The sequence below is a fragment of the Callithrix jacchus genome, chromosome 9 (genome assembly GCF_049354715.1).
Source record: "Callithrix jacchus isolate 240 chromosome 9, calJac240_pri, whole genome shotgun sequence".
Classification (NCBI taxonomy): Eukaryota; Metazoa; Chordata; class Mammalia; order Primates; family Cebidae; genus Callithrix; species Callithrix jacchus.
Window position 1 is genome coordinate 29,039,590 of NC_133510.1, and position 19,032 is coordinate 29,058,621.

General features: G+C 38.5%; 1 protein-coding gene across 3 annotated transcripts in view; it reads left to right on the forward strand.

The window, feature by feature from the left end:
* SLC38A1 (solute carrier family 38 member 1) overlaps positions 1 to 18,057 on the forward strand; it is an 87,259-nt gene extending 69,202 nt beyond the window's left edge. For 2 of the 3 annotated variants that reach the window (XM_017975953.4, XM_009003595.5), the window contains 9 exons: positions 469 to 551; positions 2,008 to 2,066; positions 2,169 to 2,285; positions 3,506 to 3,585; positions 5,473 to 5,573; positions 7,838 to 7,956; positions 8,514 to 8,655; positions 8,757 to 8,854; positions 11,013 to 17,337. In XM_017975953.4, the coding sequence (XP_017831442.4) occupies positions 469 to 551; positions 2,008 to 2,066; positions 2,169 to 2,285; positions 3,506 to 3,585; positions 5,473 to 5,573; positions 7,838 to 7,956; positions 8,514 to 8,655; positions 8,757 to 8,854; positions 11,013 to 11,114 (901 nt within the window). In that variant the 3' untranslated portion in view covers positions 11,115 to 17,337. Of the gene's footprint in view, positions 1 to 468; positions 552 to 2,007; positions 2,067 to 2,168; positions 2,286 to 3,505; positions 3,586 to 5,472; positions 5,574 to 7,837; positions 7,957 to 8,513; positions 8,656 to 8,756; positions 8,855 to 11,012; positions 17,338 to 17,644 lie in introns of those variants that run through there. The other variant, XM_054238145.2, reaches the window with a different exon arrangement.
* The last annotated feature ends 975 nt before the right edge of the window (positions 18,058 to 19,032 follow it).

The following is a 19,032-nucleotide window of genomic DNA, read 5'->3' on the forward strand; positions in this document are numbered from 1 at the left end:
CTCTGTTTTCTTTCAAGGGAGAATCGTAGAAGCCAGAGTTTCTAGTGTTCTCAGGATTCAAGGTCAAATCCAAGGGATCAGGGAGAGAGATATGTCTACCTGTGGTGACCTGTTTCTTGCTGATACTTGCCCAGCAAAACAAAAAGGAGCTTTCTCTTTAAATAATTGATAAGACGAGTTGTAATCTGACAGAATGCAATGTATGCATTTGGCTTTGAAATCATGTAAATAATTCAAAGGAATGCCACATTTAGCCAATGGGAAAGGAAAAAAATATATTCCTTCTTCCATTATGTGGGAGTGAAGCTGTAGTAAATAAGTAGTGGTTGGGTTGAAGTGTTTGGATAAAACCTGAATAATGGTCTTAAAAATTAATGGATATAGTAAAAATTAATAAAAATTTTACATTGGAGGGGACAAAAGTCACTTTCTAAAAAAATATAACCTAACCACTTAAATGCCTTTCAGAGCCTGGTACGTGGATGGCCGACTTCTAGTGGTAATAGTTACCTTTGGCATAATTCTCCCTCTGTGTCTCTTGAAGAACTTAGGTAAGGACAGACTTTGTTTTTATAGTATTCTGCAGTGCCCAAGTGAATCAGAAACTGAATAAAAATGGTCAGTGTTGCCCTCTACTTCTCCTCTGCATGCACTTAAAGATTAGTGATTCATTTAATGATAAATTGTAAGTATTAATCAGGCCTAACTTTAATATGGGATAAAAACAATAGTCAGTATGTGGCCTCCTAAACAATTCCTCTACTGAGCTGTGGAGGGGAGAAGGAAGGTTCTGGGGCCAGGACAAACAGGGCTATTTTCAATAGTGTAACTTATATGCTACTCTAAGAAAGTTCCAGAAAATGGAATTCTCCTTGTATGAAGTCTTAAATACCCTCATTATTTAGGTAAATACATTTTCAACTTTAATATGGAGACAACTACCTAGATTTAAAGCCCTAAGTATTATGAATCTTGCATAAATTTAGTCTAACCAGTCTCAATTATTTCTCTCTGAAGCGGGAGAGAGAAATCAAAAGTCAGAAGTGGTGGATAATCTCCAAATCATATCCATTTGGCTTTGATCTACTACTTGTTTTTATACTTGTATTTGGAAACAAGAATGCCTGATGTTAGGGGAATTTTATACATTGAATAATGTGGCCAGACTGCCATCCAGTCAAAAACCTGTAAAATGTATTTACTTTAATTCTGGGCTAATTCAAACAGAAGTTTGGATAAAAGCTCTTCAAACAATAATTATGAGCCACAGTTTTTTGTTTCGTTTTGGATATAATGTATCAGAGACCTCTTTATAAACCTCACAGAACAGCTCCAGAGGTTTGATACATTATATCCAAACTTATTTTCTGGTTTATGCATCTGTGTTTTCTGTACCTATAAAGGTAGCTCTTTTCAGTTAAGTAGAGAAAGGCTCTTCCCCAGGGATGAGAATAATGCTGTCCCGAAAGGCTACTTAACTCTAACTTTTTGGAGGTCATGGTGGCAGTTGGAGATCTCCCAGGCATTCTAGAAATTTGGGTCATCTATTCTCTCATCTGGGGAGAAAAGTATTATAATTGACATTCAGTATGCACACAGTAAGTGCATAACTGAGGGGATCAAGGAGTAAATGGGTTTGCCCATAGGACTCCATCAGAGTTCACCAGCACAGACTTATGGCAAAAATTGGAAGGCTCTTCTCCGCTGGATTCTGGGAATCTATATTCTCTAGTGTGCCAGGGAGAGTTGGAATCAAAGAACATAATGTAATGTTTTTATTCAGAGCCCCATTTTTTTGCCAAATAAAGTAGTACTGTCAAATAATAAATCTTGTATTCACTTGGGCATGCGTGTTTATTGTAGGAGCTCTAAAATATGCTTGAAATAATGCATTGAAATAAATGAGGTGATGAATTTTGAAGTAATAACAGTTTATGATGGGTAGCTCCAATTTTATTAAAAACAGGAAAAAAAGAAATAATTTATTTTTTACTTTTTTTTTTCAAGGGTATCTTGGCTATACTAGTGGATTTTCCTTGAGCTGCATGGTTTTTTTTCTAATAGTGGTAAGTGCTGATTGAAATGGCTGGTTTGGTTTTGTGATAGTACTAGTCATTATTTGGCTTTCCTAAAGTCTATATTGTTTCTACTATACTTCTTAATACCAGGTTATTTACAAGAAATTTCAAATTCCCTGCATTGTTCCAGAGCTAAATTCAACAATAAACGCTAATTCAACAAATGCTGACATGTGTACGCCAAAATATGTTACCTTCAATTCAAAGGTAAGTTGCCTGATCCTTTGCAGATAAAAAGATTGGGATTTTTAAAGGAGCACTTTTATTAAGAGCATTCTATTTCTTATACTTGTAATTGCACTACATGGTACCATTGCTTCCAGATTACACAATCTATGAAGAGATCCTTGAGAAATAAACAAATATTATATTTTACACTCTCTCTTACCCTTAAGCATTCTCTGTCAAAATCCCATTCTGGATAATGGTCTCAGCTCTACCTGTGTAGAGGACTGGTTGCTGCTTAAAAACAAATTAATAACATCCTTAGCTCCCTGTTTCTTATATGGTGATGACAGAAGGGAATAATGCAGACTTCCTCAGCTTGCACAGCTGAAATATAGATGCCACCATAAACTGGGACTTAGAAAACTCTCATACTATTAAAATATTATTGATACTATAGGAAACAGAGGATTGTGGAGTCAGTAGGGGTTGGATTTGAATCCTCAGGCAAGTCACCCAGTCCCTTGAGTAAAAATAAGGGCTCTGTTCTGTATTTTACAAGGTTTTGTTAGAATGTGCCTGGCATAGTGCATCAGCAGAGTTAGGGCACAAGATAGGTTAGCTTTCCCTCCTTCCCCCCACCTCTTTTTGCATAGGAAAGTAGATTGAGTTTGAGAGTTTCAGACAGCCTTATCAAAGAAAACTAAATAGATCGCAATCTCTCTCTTTCTCTCTGATTGTAAGAATACAGCCAAAATAGTGCAATGTGAAACAGATTTTCTTTTCAGAGGGTATCTTTTAAGTCTCATTCAATGCACCTGACATAGAGCAAAGAGCAGTTAACTAGAGGAGGAAGTGCTGGGCCAGTCGCCTGACCTGTTGGAGGGAGCCAGGAGAACAGCCACGCTCTGCCTACTGCTCGGGATTGCTGTGGAGATCCAACGAGCTAACCTAGGAAGAGTGCCATGTAACTGGCTCATGCTGTATAAACAGGGGATGTTGTATACCTGGAGTACATAAAATACGCTGTAGGTGAGCCAAATCCAAAGTCCCTCTGTGATGAGTGGATAATGGCTCGAGCTAGATAAGCTCTCTTAGAAAAGCTGCTTCTATTTTAGAGATCAAAACCCTCCTAATAACTGAATAATCCAGGGATTTTCAAGAGCTGTCAGATAAAAAGACAGCTTACAAATACTGGAGCTGTGTCATTTTTATGGTAAAAGTGTTTTTTTCCCTAATGTCTGTTCTTTTCTCTCAAATAGACCGTGTATGCTTTACCAACCATTGCATTTGCATTTGTCTGCCACCCATCAGTCCTGCCAATTTACAGTGAGCTTAAAGAGTAAGAAATTTGTTTAATTTATCTTAATTGTTTTATATCCCCTCATTAATAGGCAAATATAAAATTAAAATAAACAGACTTGTCTAATGAACCTCGGTGGATTCATCACCCAGCTTCAACATTTACTCACATTCTGCCATTCTTTAACAAGTATTGTATTTCAAGAAACAAGAAAGCATGAAAAATCAGAAACTTCAATATTTTGTGGGGCCATAAATACAGAAAGGAGTCAACCATGTGGGCTATTTCATTAATTTGGTTTTTCAAATACTGTATCACTGAGGAGAGTTTAAGTATTTGTGTTGCTTTCCATCACGTATGCGTATTTTGCAAGTCGGTGATGATCATCAGATTTATCTATAAACTGCTAAATACATTGTCTCTGATTTGCCTGTTGGTTTGGGTGAAAAGGCTGGTAAATCAGACAATAAGAAATCAATGTTAAGACCACAAACTAGGAAAAAAGAATATTGCTGTTCAATTTTAACTATTAAGAAAATTCTATGGATTCATTGATTTATTTTTGATTGCTTGTTTTGAGAAAATTAAGCCCTCCTTATAAACTTCCTGTGTTCTCATTTTAGCCTACAGTTATCAAACATATACAAAAATAGTTGCCATGGTGTGATCTTAAAAACTTAAAACAAGACAATGTTGGTATTTATTTCCATTTTGAAACAAAGTTGGTGTTATTTAGCATTGAATTCACTCATGTTTTTCATATTTAATTGATACATGACTAAAATTTAAACCATCTACATCACTCCTAGTTTGTGATCCTCTAAAATTTAAATATATCTTTGACATCTTTTAATAGTTCAGCTTTTAGTTTTAGTTTTTAATTTTTTCAAGTGTATACTTCTCAATTTTTCTTTACTTGTTTTTTTTTTGAGACAGAGTCTTGCTTTGTCACCCAAGCTGGTGTGCAATAGGGTGATTTCAGCTCACTTCAGTCTTAACTTCCAAGGTCAAGCAATCCTCCCACCTCAGCCTCCAAGGTAGCTGGAATTATAGGCACATACCTCCAAGCCCAGCTAATTTTTGTATTTTCTGTGGACACAGAGTTTCACCATGTTGCCCAGGCTGGTCATAAACCCATGAGCTCAGGTGACCGGCCTGCCTCAGCCTCCCAAAGTGCTGGGATTACAGGAATAAGCTGCCGTGCCTAGCCTACATCTCAATTTTTCTTGTTTTCTGTATTCCCATGGCATCCCAGATTCCTTGCTATGACACAGCCAAATATTATGACTATCTGTGGTCTGTTATTGAATACAAGTCTTGCAGATTAATTATTTGGGCAGTTAAAGAAATTTAGAGGGTCATCCCAACCCCAGAGTGAACTTGACCGGAGAGATAGAGCCCTTTATCATTCCAGCTATGATCTCTTGGACACTTGGTGCTCTGGAGACCTACAGACTTCCAGATGTATCCCTGAGGCCACACAACAGGAAAATCAGAATCTAAAACAGCACCTTTAAGAGACAGAACACCTTAGGTCACGTTCCAGCTCTGCCACTAATCTCTGGAGCTAGGAGAACAGCACCGATTTTTTTTTTCTGCCTTTTTACCTTTGCCCAGTTAGTGTGGAGATAATATCAAGCACAAATATTTTAAAAAATGCTGTCTGCCCTTCAGATGAGAACTTGATATTCTTTTAAAAGAATGGGGAAGAAACTTAAGGGAGTGTAGTTCCATGGATCTCACTCTCAATACCAATTCAGTATAAGAGTGTTTACTTTAAACTGGCATAACTGCCAGGGGTAACTTCACCTGTTCAGATCTGCCCTAATCTGCTAGCAGAAAAGTTAAATTAGTATTCTTCAGTGTTAACACTGCCACTTAAATTCAGTGATATGATTTTTAATTGTTAAAATTTCTTTTTTTTAGCCGATCACAGAAAAAAATGCAGATGGTTTCAAACATCTCTTTTTTTGCCATGTTTGTTATGTACTTCTTGACTGCCATTTTTGGCTACCTGACATTCTATGGTAAGTAATTTCTGCTGGTACATAAATATAAATATTTGTAAACAAATTAGTAAAAATAAGTATTGAAATAACTTTTAACGTGAAAGGTAAAGAAAGCAACAAAGCTACTCATTGGTTTCTCTAGTTTTTCTTCTGCTTAAAGCAATTGTGATCTTTCCTTTATTATTCATGCAGACTGCAGAATAAAATAGTTACTAAAATAATATATTTTTTTATCCTAACAGTGTCTTAAAGGAAATTGCATTTTAGAAGCATGCTACCTTTACTGAGGAAAGTTTAAAACTACATCACAGAAGGCTTTCCTAATTGACACTGCAAATTAGGTCAGATTCCATTAATAGAATAGAGAGACAGAGGCAGATGCTGAAAGTGAGAAAGAGCAGAATGCTACACTCATGACACTCTGAGTTAATTAAAAATGAAACTCCTAATTGTTCACTGGAAGTCGGATCCGAGCCTTGCAAAGATCCAAAGGAATGACATAGAAATTTTTAAAAGTGAAATCTGAAAAAGTGATCAAGATTTCATATGTAACTTTTACTGACCCTGAATGAACACTTTACTGGCTTTTACTGCCTCTTCATCCTCTCCTATTCAAATTATCCTGAAGCTTCATTTAATATCTTTCAGTATCTTTGTAATTGTGTACCAAATTTAAATATATATGCATGTATTTCACCATCTTTTCTACTAAATAATAATTCTTTGGGACTTTTTTCCATAAACACAAATGTCTCAAAATTAAACACATTTAAAATTTATTAATTCAGCCTGGAGAAAAAGGCTACTCTGATTATACGGATGTTATTATTATTGTTTTCACAAGCAATAGAGAATACCATTGTCTAATGAATTCATAAATACTTTATTTAATTTTTGCATAAAATTGGTGTTGCTAAGGTGGATGCAGAGTTGTAGGGCTGGGGTGGATACGAGGTGGGGGAGAGTTTCATGTTAGTTAAAGTCTCACTGTTTTCTTGTTTAAGCTATGATTTTTTTTTGTAAATGAATTGTTTTTCACATAGAATAGAATACCAAACACTTTTATTACTCTTGAGTTAAAGAAAAAGGCTCAGCTATTTTTAAGTGGTTGGTTAGATTGAATTAAGAAAATTAGAACTAGTGAGATTTGTATTATAACTTATGATTCTTTTTTTGAAACTGAGACCAAGCTCAATGGTGCAGTTTAGCATTTGAATTCCATGCCAAGAACCTTGAGGTTGGTACAGTGAGAAGCCCTTGCAGGAGATAGGAGGGGAAATTATTTTTTGTTTAAAGAGCGAGCAGTTTCATACTCTATGTTACTGCCATTCTAGCTTTGTTAGTCTTTGAAATAACACTTTCTGAAGTTCTGAGTTGAGAAAAAGTTCAAAGTAGTACATAAGGCCAGGTGTGGTGGCTTGCACCTAAAATCCCAACACTTTGGGAGGCTAAGTTAAGTGGATAGCTTGAGCCCAGAAGTTCGAGACTAGCTTGGGCAACATAATGAGACCCCTGTCTTTACAAAAACGAAATACAAAAATTAGCTGGGCATGGTGGCACACACCTATAGTCCTAGCTACTTGCGGGGCTGAGGCAGAAGGAACACTTGACCCTGTGAAGCAGAGGTTGTAGTGAGCCAAGATGGCACTAGTGAAACCACACTCCAGCCTGGGTAATAGAGCAAGACCCTGTCTCAAACACACACACACACACAGAGTAGTATATAAACACTATTTTTTTTTTTTTTACAAGAACAACATGCATGGAAAAGAGGAATTATTTCCTGGTGTTAAAATTTCAGCTAATGCCTCTGCTGCTTGGCCACTTGAAGTTGACTTAACAAGAGAAGAGTTTAAAACAAGCTTCAATGTGGCTTGCAGGCACGTCCCGCCCCCTGTCCCCCAGCAAGTCTGTGGCACTTTGGTGTGGTTTCAAGAGTAGAGGGAAAGTCTAGATTAAGAGCAGCTTTGCACTTCAACTGTGTGTTTCATTTTCAAGGCCAGTGTGCCTCTAGGTTTAATTTAGTCTAAATTAAGCATTCCCACTCCATGTAGCTTCTTCTAGAGATTACTTTAAATTCCTTTGCTAAGTCGCATATACACAGTAGAGCATGTCTCACGTACAGATTTTTCTTTCCAACTTAATTAATTGTTTTAATAGACATTTCAAAGCATTGCTTTTCTTTCTCTTTAGTTTACAAATTCTTTGTTGTTCAGAAAAACTGTCATTTAGCTATGTATTCTGTCTTCTTTTAAGATCCACTTACTTTTCCATCATTTCAGACAATGTTCAGTCAGACCTCCTTCACAAGTACCAGAGTAAAGATGACATTCTCATCCTGACAGTGCGGCTGGCTGTCATTGTCGCTGTGATCCTCACAGTGCCGGTGTTATTTTTCACAGTGAGTAAGGCCTTGGTGAAATATGAGAAAAACTGAGGTCTCGGCTTTCCTCCTGCCTGACCTGTTCCAGGGAAAGCCTGCCCCAGGTAACTTTCCTGGGTTATTGAAACTGCATCTGGAAATGATCCCAAGACTCTGTTCAGGCTCTTTGAAAAGCAAGTGGCATTCAGTGCATCAGGGAGCCTCTGATGCAATGAATCTTCATTCTAATTAATCTGTCCCTGTTCTTTACAAAGAAATGACAATATAATGTTCAAATATCAGTCAGACATGAAGAGAGAATGTAAAAAGAATGGAAATGAACACTCAAGTCTTAGATAAACGAAAGCAGAAATTCCACCCCCCACAAGAAAACTCTACTATTCATAAATAAAAATATTTTCCCTCTTCAGTTAAGACCCTGTACTTCCAAAACTGTTAAGCTATCTATAAATTCACTAGGCATCACAAAACATTTCACAAATTTGTATACACCAATAAATCAGTTACTCTGCTGAGAAATGTCAGTGTTGGCATGCTGTAGGCACTTACAGAATCTTTGTTTTCTTTTCTGGCAGGTTCGTTCATCTTTATTTGAACTGGCTAAGAAAACAAAGTTTAATTTATGTCGTCATATTGTGGTTACCTGCATACTCTTGGTTATTATCAACTTGTTGGTGATCTTCATACCCTCCATGAAAGATATTTTTGGAGTCGTAGGTATGGCTTCATGACTTTGTGCTTATCATTGTACAATAGCTGTTTGGAGGGAAAATTTCACAATAGCAATGCTAAACTTTCTCTTTTTGCTTATTTTACAGGAGTTACATCTGCTAATATGCTTATTTTTATTCTTCCTTCATCTCTTTATTTAAAAATCACAGACCAGGATGGAGATAAAGGAACTCAAAGAATTTGGGTATGTTTCTTGCCGGCCACTCTAACTTTTCTGATTAGTTTTCCATTTAAATTTACCAAATAAATAGTTCACCTCTCTATCAAGACTACTTTCAGTTGCCCTGAAGGGAGGAAGAAGCCCTGTAGCTTTCCTACTTAGGAGAGAATTAAAATATATCAGAATCTTCTCCTGTCCCTGCAGCTATCTTTTCTGGTTTTACTCTCATTGTGCCTCAGCTTTTGTTCTGATCTAGCGCATGGCCAGTCAGAAGAATGGACATTCATCCTCCTGTGTCTCTATAGGATGGTGTCTAGTCTTTAGCAAGAGAGGAAGTCACAAAGGACTTGCAGCTATTATGCAGTCTACTGTTTCCATATGATTTCTAGTCACGTAACCCCTCCCTATAGCCCAAGGAACATGCAATGCCTTAATTAAAATGTCTGAGTTAAAGAGTCTTTTATTATTTGACAGATATGCTTTGGAACAACAACCTGGATTCAAAACCTACTTTTCTATATTAGGATTCTTTTTTCCAGGTCTGGTAAAATTCAAGGGCATCTTGAAGGTGGTGTACTTGGAAACAGTGAGGGAAGCAGGGGTGAAGTGGCTGCTATCTGAGTCCCTTTTGGAGTTCCATTTTACTTGGTCTTGGAGAAGGCTTCTCAGCTGCCCCCCTAGCTAGTGTAAGCACTGAAATTGTACCTATTACCTGAGTCAAAAGATCCAGATGAGAGATATAGGCACAAGGGTCGTCCCTGTGCATTTAGGAGAAGCAGCACTGATGCTCATGGATCATCCAGTTCCCCAACATGATCACCCCTGTAACCTTAATTCCCAAATCCTTCCAGCCTTGCCTATAGGGGCTTCATGAGGACAGAGAGAAAGGAGCAGTCACTCTGGCACAACAGGACAAATATATTCAGTTTAAATCTGAAAATGGTGGAGGCCTGTTGCACATGAATTCTGAGCCTCTCTAAACCTTGTCCCATAATGAAACTAGTAGTAGGGTCTGCCAAATGGCATTAGACAAGAGCTCCATCTGTGTAGGGACCACTGGGAGTTAGACTGGACCCAGGATGGCATGCCACATGCAGCCATCTCAATCCCCAATTCGCTCCTCTCCTTCTCTAGCTTTTTCTCCTCCTCCAGTTTTCAGTCTAGGCCCATTGGCTCTCAGAATGCATCATCCTTCTCCCTGTAGAGTTCTTACTGAACATACTCCAGGCCAAGGAAAATGTTCCAGCCCAAGGAATCTTGTGTTCTTTGGATTTTGGATTTAGTAATCTGTATTAGTCTGTTCTCACACTGCTAATAAAGAAATACCCCAGACTGGGTAATTTATAAAGGAAAGAGGTTTAATTGACTCACAGTTCCACATGGCTGAGGAGGCCTCACAATCATAGCAGAGGGTGAAGGAGGAACAAAGTTACATCTTACATGGCAGCAGGCAGAGAGCCTGTACAGGGGAATTCCCCTTCATCAAACCATCAAATCTCATGAGATGTATTCACTATCACTAGCACAGCATGGGAAAGATGCACCCCCAGGGTTAAATTACCTCCCACTGGGTCCCTCCCATGACACATGGGAATTATGGGAGCTATAATTCAAGATGGATTTGGTTAGGGACACAGCCAAACCATATAATCAACTGTTTACCTATGGCCTTCATCAGCCTTTCAGGTAACTTAGTTTTTGACACCTGTTTCCTATTTTACTTGATCAAATCTATTTTACTTTCGCATGTTTTTTCCCACTTTTTCAAACAGAAATGTTTGCTTGCCAGTGATAAGCTAGGTTGGTAGATAATGAATAACAAAATGATCTGGATATTTTCTAAGGCCTTTTCCCCCACTTTGGTTGTAATCTTAATTTGAGAGAAGCCATAAGGATACCCAGTCATTTGTAGAATAGATACATACAATTGAGGTGAATATGGAGTCAAAGAACGGGGCATAGAAGACTACTCTGCTTAGCTTGTTTTCTTCTATGTTCCCATCCTTGTAGAATCAGATTGATAAAGTTTTAGAAAGAGTCTCACAGTTCAGCCATGGTTGTAACAAACTTTAAATACCAGAGGACACAAAGAGAGAGGGAAACAGTTCTATTTTTTTCCCCCAGGTACATGTGGAAAATTTTTGCTGCACTGAAAATAACCCTTGCTTTTCTGTTGCTATAGGCTGCTCTTTTCTTGGGCCTGGGGGTGTTGTTCTCCTTGGTCAGCATTCCCTTGGTCATCTATGACTGGGCCTGCTCATCGAGTACTGATGAAGGCCACTGAGACCAGCCGAGAAAAAGAAATATTCCTGTTGTCTGCTCAGTCAAGTCCCCACACATCAGCAATCTCTCATCACTTCTTTTGCAAGTTTACAGAAGCAAACAGAAATGTACAGGATACTTAAAATGGAATAACACTTTGGTTCCAAAACAGAGACATGTTTCTATAATGCTTCATGTCCCTCCAAGATCTGGGATCAATTTAGGGGTTGTGAATTTTTTTTTCAAATTTCATATAATCATATTTCCCAATACCTTTCACAGTGAGTTTTTACCCATCTAATTCTATGATTTGTGGCTTCGTGGTCCTTTAGAACTTTGAAAACATGATAAGCAATCATGTTTATTTATTATACATCCAGATTCTGAAATAATTTTCCTACTGATGTTCAGCTCACACTATCTGTACCTTTTTAGAAGAGAAAAGAATCTTGAATTGTATATATTTATTTTGCTTTACAGAAAAAAATGGTTTCGTAAATAATTTGCCTATTTTGGTTAACATAGCACACAGAGATAATCATCTGAAAGTTATAGGGCACTGCCACTGCTGAATCAGAGCACGCCCAATATTTGAGGTGGCTCTGATCACCTGGCAGCTGAGCTCAGGCAGTCCAGTGGCCTAGCTGGTACCACATCCCATTCACATCCAGAGACATTCTCTGGAAAGTGTTCTCAGCTGAAAGAACTTTATTTAATTACTTACCTTGGTAATTAAATGAAGCTACACATCTGGGTAATCTAGCAAATGAAGTATTGTTTCCCTCTTGGCAACTTGTGTCAGAGTTACTCTGGTCTGAGTCAACTTTCGATGGGGAAGACCAATGGAACCTACTGCAAAAAGATTGTCCAAAATGCCTAAGAAAATACTCCTCTGATGCATTTAGCCTTCATTCCTATACCTGTCTTGTTGAAGGGAGAAAAATGTTTTAGTACATCATAGGCCAATCAGCTTTTATTCATGTCCACCAGCTAGTTGCACAGAGAATCATGTGTACCTAACTAAGGATGATCTAGGATAAGTAACTCCTGTTTTATATTGAGTATTTTAGGGAAGTCTTTAAAAGACTTGTTTTATATCTATAAATCTAGGTTATTACAAATACAAGATTTTTGTACCTTAAATAAGCCTCATTTCTATTTCTTCTTTGTTAATTCTCCATCTAGAGTCTTGCGGGAAAAAAGAATCCTGAGAGATAGTCTTTGTGAAGAGTTTTGGCAGAATCACTGGGTACTTGAAAACATGATAAGCAATCATGTTTGTTTATTTATTAAACATTCAGATTCTGAAATAATTTTCCTTCTCCCAGATGAGAAAGACAAGGGGGTCTCAGTATCTGTGCTGTCTCCTCTTCTCTTCCCCAACCAAGGAGTGTGCCATTATTGCCCATCCCAACTGATCCATGCAGGAGGACAGAGGTGCCTGGTACTTTTACCCTAGTCCCTCTCCTAAAGGGAGCACAAGGAAACTGTGAAAAGACTGAAAATGAAGACAGTTTGTAGCTGAAAAAGGAATGGGGATAGCAAGGAAACCCAGAACTGCATTCCCCTAAGTGGGACCATCCCCTGTGATTGGATTGTTCATAGTTAACATACGGTGAGAAATACGCATGCTCTGTGATCTGGTCTCTTGAAACAGGACTTATATTTCCTCTATATTCTGGTTGAATTTTCCAAACACATAAGTTCACTGAGCACAGATTTCTTGTCCAGAGATAAGTAGAATCTAACTGCAGACTGTTGGCAGAGTTTCTAGGCACTTAGCCATGTTCCCTTCCTGACTCAAATCCCCAAAGGCCTTCACTCTCACTGAGAATCACACGGAACTGTCTTTGCCCATTACAGACAAATGACCCATAGATAAGGCAGTCATTGAAGCACCTGTCATGATCCTCTTGCAGGGAGAATGAAAGGTTATTTCCTGCCTTGCATCATCATAGCTTTTAATATAATGCTACAGAATTATATCCACATTAGGTCAGAGTTCAGATATTTAGATATGAATACCTGACCTAGCCATATCCACAGCCATCTCTGTCCTTTTCAGCAATGTTTTCCATATCATATTAGCAATGACAGAAACAGAACAAACCAAGATTCAGTCGGTTCTTGGGAGCTTGTCTAGAGTGCCAAGTAATGAAATAGCCAGGTAGTGGGATGACCTTACCTTTGAAAATACGTTAATTTAGTTTGCAAACTATATTATGCTACTTTCTATTTTCCTCATTACTTTATAGCAATTCATTTTACACTCACAAAGTCAATTTAGAACATTATCATTAACTAGGATGTGTAGTCATATTTTTGGGCCTCTGGACTTCATATGTAAATATAAGGAATATTTACTTAAAATACATTTATTTAGAGGAGGCACACTGTTGTTGATGTGTGTAATAAACACACATATTTTTAAAAACCTTTGTATGTTTATCTAAATTTGTTGTTGACTGAATATAATAGACTCTACTGTAATTTGTCAAATATCAATGATTAGTTACATCCTTTGTGTGGGATTAGCTGTAAAGTGTACGCTCTTAATCTTGTTCAGAATAGTGAACTGGTAGCCAAGAATACATGTATCACAGATGTTAGGTCGAATTTAAAGAGCACTTTGAGAGGCCGAGGCGGGTAGATCACGAGGTCAAGAGATCGAGACCATCCTGGTCAACATGGTGAAACCCCATCTCTACTAAAAATACAAAAAATTCGCTGGGCATGGTGGCGCGTGCCTGTAATCCCAGCTACTCAGGAGGCTGAGGCAGGAGAATTGCCTGAACCCAGGAGGCAGAGGTTGCGGTGAGCCGAGATCATGCCATTGCCCTCCAGCCTGGGTAACAAGAGTGAAACTCCATCTCAAAAAAAAAAAAAAAAAAAAAACACAGTCAAGTGCTATGGATGATTTTCTGCTAAATTAGTAGATTAAAGAATACTACACCTTAGCGATGGGGAGCAGCACGTTTTCCCTTGGTAGGTAGGATCTCTATACTAGTGAACAGTGCCAGTTTCACATTTTGAATTTAGAACTGTTCTCTAGTTATTGTAACACAGAATACTGTCAATCCCTAATTTACTTAATGTTGATTATTGGAAGTGGGACTGGTGAAACACAAACAGGAGGGAAATCTACTCTGTTTAGGCACGGGCAGTCCCAGTGTATAGAGAGATCATATTCCAAAAAGTTGTCAGTTGGTTGTTTGCAACCTGGAATGTATTTTCCTTTACAGACCAGGTTATCTATGGTGGTTAGTCCCCTAGACCAGCTGAAAAAGATGATCAAACCCATAGTTTAGCTGAAAGTGAATAATGTAATAGGTTTGCCAAAAAATCTAACCATCAAATATAACATTGTTTCCAGGAGGGTGTTTGTTCAGAGTTGCCTGTTAGTAGAATCTGGACTGCCCATCCTAGCCACATACCACCTACCGGACAGGGAGGGTAGAGATGCCACTGGACTACAGGTGACTGGAGTGGCCTGAAACAGGGTGTCCAGCAAAAATTGGGAAGAATGAGTCCATGACTGTTAGAGAGCCTGGTGATAAGAGGAGGGTGAAGGAGGGTGATGGGGTGTCTTGTGGGTCAGAAACCTCCAGGGACATCGCTCACTTGGTACCTCTGCTATTGTCCGGAGAGTTCAGGTTTGTTCTGCCTGTTTCTGTTTGTCTGACTTTTGGTACCTATGGTTCATCTCCTGCCCTACCTACCACAGAAGAGGATGCTGGTGCACAGCTTCTCTCATGTACCAGTCGTTGAGGTCAGTGCACAGCACTTTTAATGTTTTTAGTGCTAGTAACTATGTTTTAACTTTTGAGGAATAAGCTGGAATGTTAGAAAAAAGAAAAAGGAGAAACAAAAGCTCTCCACCATTTCCTTTTCTACATTTACAAACCCTGTTGAGAAAAAGGCCCAGAAGGGTGATGGGGATAGGGCTTGTGGCAGACACAGTGTTGTGGTAAGTTTCCTCAGTGTTTCGGAGAGCACCCAAGACTCACCCTGGAACTGACTGCTTTCTGGAGATTGATTCATGCCTCTAAGCCAGTGGTTCTCAAAATGTGGCCCCCAGACCAGTAGCATCAGCATCATCAGGGACCTTGTTAGAATGCAGATTCTCAGCCCCACACCCCCAATCCAGACATGGTCAAGTCAGAAGCTTTCAGGGTGGGGCTCAGCAGGTGATTCTGAAGTGCATCAAGTTTGAGAACCACACTAAGTCAATGAGTCACCCTTTTTCTTCCCATTAGTCCTACCTCACAAGATGATTCCTATGACTCATGGGGCAGGACACAAGAGCCAGGATTATAGGAAGAGGAGGAAAGGACCCTGGTTGCAGGGATCTCTGCAATGGCAAGAAAGCAAGTGAATCCAGCGCTGCCACCTGGTCATCTGCCTCTGGTTGAAAATACCAGTGCAGGTGCACATTCCTAAACACAGACTGCCTGCACTAAGTGTTACCTCAGGCTGAGGCATGATAATATATTTTTTTTAAAGCTGTGAGAAAATGAAAGTGAGGCTTTGGTGGGGGTGGGGTGGTGGTGAGAGAAATTAAAAGAAAAGACCCTTTGTAAATGCAGACTTAGAAGAAATACTGAATTTCTGTCAGAAGTAAGTTCTCCGGTGTTTGTGTTGATTGTGTGATGATAATCCTGTCCTCCTTTTAAAAAGAATTTTCTACTGAAAATCTGCTCTGTTTAAGGAGCTACAAACTACTCTCAAAAGAATGAAATGCTGAGTTCCAATTCAGTGGGGCACAGTGTTGGACTATGGCACATTTAGTTGGAGTAGGGAGGAGATCAGAAATATTGGATTTTATGCCTTAGAGCAAAACCTGTTAGTATCTCTCAGTTTATCAATTTAAAGGGCTTTAGGCTTAGAGGGGATGTAAACTTTGAGATTATAATTCTCCCATTCAAGTTCACAGCAAACACCTAACCACTTTCAAAACAAAGAAGACACAGGCCATCATTTAGCAATACTAATACATGATTTTCCTTCGGGATGGCAGGTCTGAGAATCCTTTAGCAACAGGACATACTTCCCCTAAATTACAGTGAATTATTTATAATGATATAAGGTTTTCAGATACAAACTGAAAATGGGGTGGCTAACAACTAAAAACTATTACTAAATCCAAAAGAGAAAGTTCTTGCAAAATATGTAAAGTTCACAAGATGCAGACATCTCCTTCTTTAGGTTTTTCTCTAAGGAAGGACTATGAAATTCGGCCCATCTGTATACAGGCTCAAATTTACCTTTTAAAGGAAGAATCTATGCAGCTGAGGCTTATTGCAGGAAAATACTTCATTTGTATGTAAATATATTGTAAATAAATAGGAGGCTGTATATTTTTGCAGTTGTTGATCCACACTGAAATAGAAGTCTCTAGGATCTGCATATAAACAATAAATGTTTTCTAGATATTAGTGGTTTTGTTTGGGAATTAGAAAAATTTACATTCCCTTCCAGGTAACATAGTTCTCTCAATGTAAAGTTGGAACCTAAAATCCTACTTAACTATTTAGAAAAAGAAATGTCTGAGAAATAGTTCCATTGATTTCTTATGCTGGCATTAAGATCAAATAAGAAATATTTAAACACAAATCCTTGTCATATAGAAACAGATATATCCAAAATGACAAATTGTTTCTTCATAATGATCTTCCATTGTTAACATGGGTACCACTATATAGTATTTATGAAAACAAGTTGGGGAGAAGAATGTTTTCTTTTCACAATTGAATTGCTGCATTTTTCAAACTTTGGGATTCTATGAAAGGGGGGAGGGAGAACCTGAATATTAATTATGAGCACTAATTTGAAGGAAAGGAAACAAAGAACCATTATTTTATCACACTTTGAAAGTCTTGCATGTTTGCCTTTTATTTTAGTGTTGATGCCGACATAGACTGTCTTAGGTAATTTTTTCCCCAAACACTTGAATCTTGATCGTTGATATGTAATCCACTCTCTAGAGTCCAGTGTACTTTAGACTTCATCTGAGTCCAGTACATGTAGCACACCACTGTTTTATTAATGTAAAAACCTTGTAAATGAATTTCAGATGGGTGATTTAAGTGAGTCACAAGACACAAAAGGTTGCTATTCATAGTTAATCAAATAGAACTGGGTTTTTCTTTTTCCAGGTGTGGTGTAAATAAAGAAATGTAAGAAGTTCTGTTCTATAACTGCTCTGTTAACATCGTTTTTAAACATTAAAAAATGTGAACTAAAAGTATTTACAAATTTTGTGTTGTGCTTTTGCGATGCGATACTAAAATGGGCAGTGGAGTACTATATATGCTATTCAGGATTGCTGGAGAAGGGTTTGTACACCCTTGTCAGTGTTCTAGATGATAGAAGTTTATATATTTAAGCACGCTAACATAACTATTTTTAAAAATACTTCTTATAGAAGTCTATCTGGTCTGAAACATATACCACATTTCTTCATTCTTCATAATCAGAGTAGATTGGCCATAATATTTTCTTTTTTAAGTCAAGTTTACCTTTATAAGCATTAATTTCTGTCCTATGTTGTAGGAAGAAGTTGAGTCTTCCTCTACCCACACTGCTGCCACCTGTAAAATAGGACATTCTATCAACACTTTCATTTCTCAGGAACTGTTGAGGCAAAGCTAGTGCAGCCTTGCCTTTTCTTTATCCATCAGCAGCATCTTTGAAAGGCTTTACCAGACCAGCAGGATGGCCAGAGTCTGACATGCAAGTTCTTCTTGTGGACAGGGCTAGCATAGGAATAGCCTGGGTCTTTTACGGTGTGGCTACGGATGAAGACCCCCTTGATGAACTCCTCTGGTCTGCCCAGGTGACAGCAGCCCATTGTACGGGACCTCGGTGGCACACATGTAAAACTCAAAGTAGAAACCTAGGGCATGGGAGTCCAAGTCATGTTCTCCAATCTAACTTCATTAGGAATAAAGCTGATATTTTTATTCTTACGTTCCTCCTCTGCCTACTTCTTAATTGATCAAAACCCCAGGGCAAAAAAGTGTGAGTAATTATCACTTTTAAACTCAAGCAGTGGTAAAAGTTAAAGACTATTGAGAATATGAGCAAATTGTGTTCCAAATCAAAAGGACCAGTCCTGCAGCACCTTTGATAGTTCTGACTTCTTCCTTCTACTCTCCCTCCATTAGTGTTTGCTAATACTGTTCTGTTCTATCCTTTTTGACACAGAATTATCAGGGGGGAGTTATTCTCCCCCTTTCCCATGAAATAAACTATGGGCTTGTATTAGGGCTCTCCAGAGGGACAGAACTAATAGGATATATGTATATGAGAAAGGAAATTTATTATGGAGAGTTGGCTCACACAAACACAAGGTGAAATCCCACAATAGGCCATCTGCAAGCTGGGGAAGAAAGAAGCCAGTGGTTACTCAGTCCAAGTTTAAAACCCTCAAAAGCAGATAAGCCGACGGTGCAGTCTTCAATCTGTGGTCAAAGGCCAGAAAACCCCGGCAAACCATTGGTATAAGTCCCAGAGTCTAAAAGCCAAAGAACCTGGAGTCATGTCCAAGGGCAGGAGGAATGGAAGGAAGCATCCATCACGGGAGAAAGATGAAACCCAGAAGACTCAGCAAGCCAGCTTAGCCCACCTTCATCTGTCTGCTTGGTTCTAGCCATGCTGGCAGCTGATTGGATGGAGCCCACCCACATTGAGAGGCTCTTCCTCTCCCAGTCCACTGACTCAAATGTCAGTCTCCTCTGGCAACACCCTTGCAGACCCGTCCAGAAACAACACTTTACCAGCTATCCAGGTGTCCTTCAGTCCAATCAAGTTGACACCTAATATTAACCATCATGTGGTTTAATGATAATTTTGCAACTCAGATATCCTATTTTCTTTCTAGATTTATAATTGTGTTCTGCCTACTTTGGAAGGATTATTTAGCTTATTAATTAAGGAAC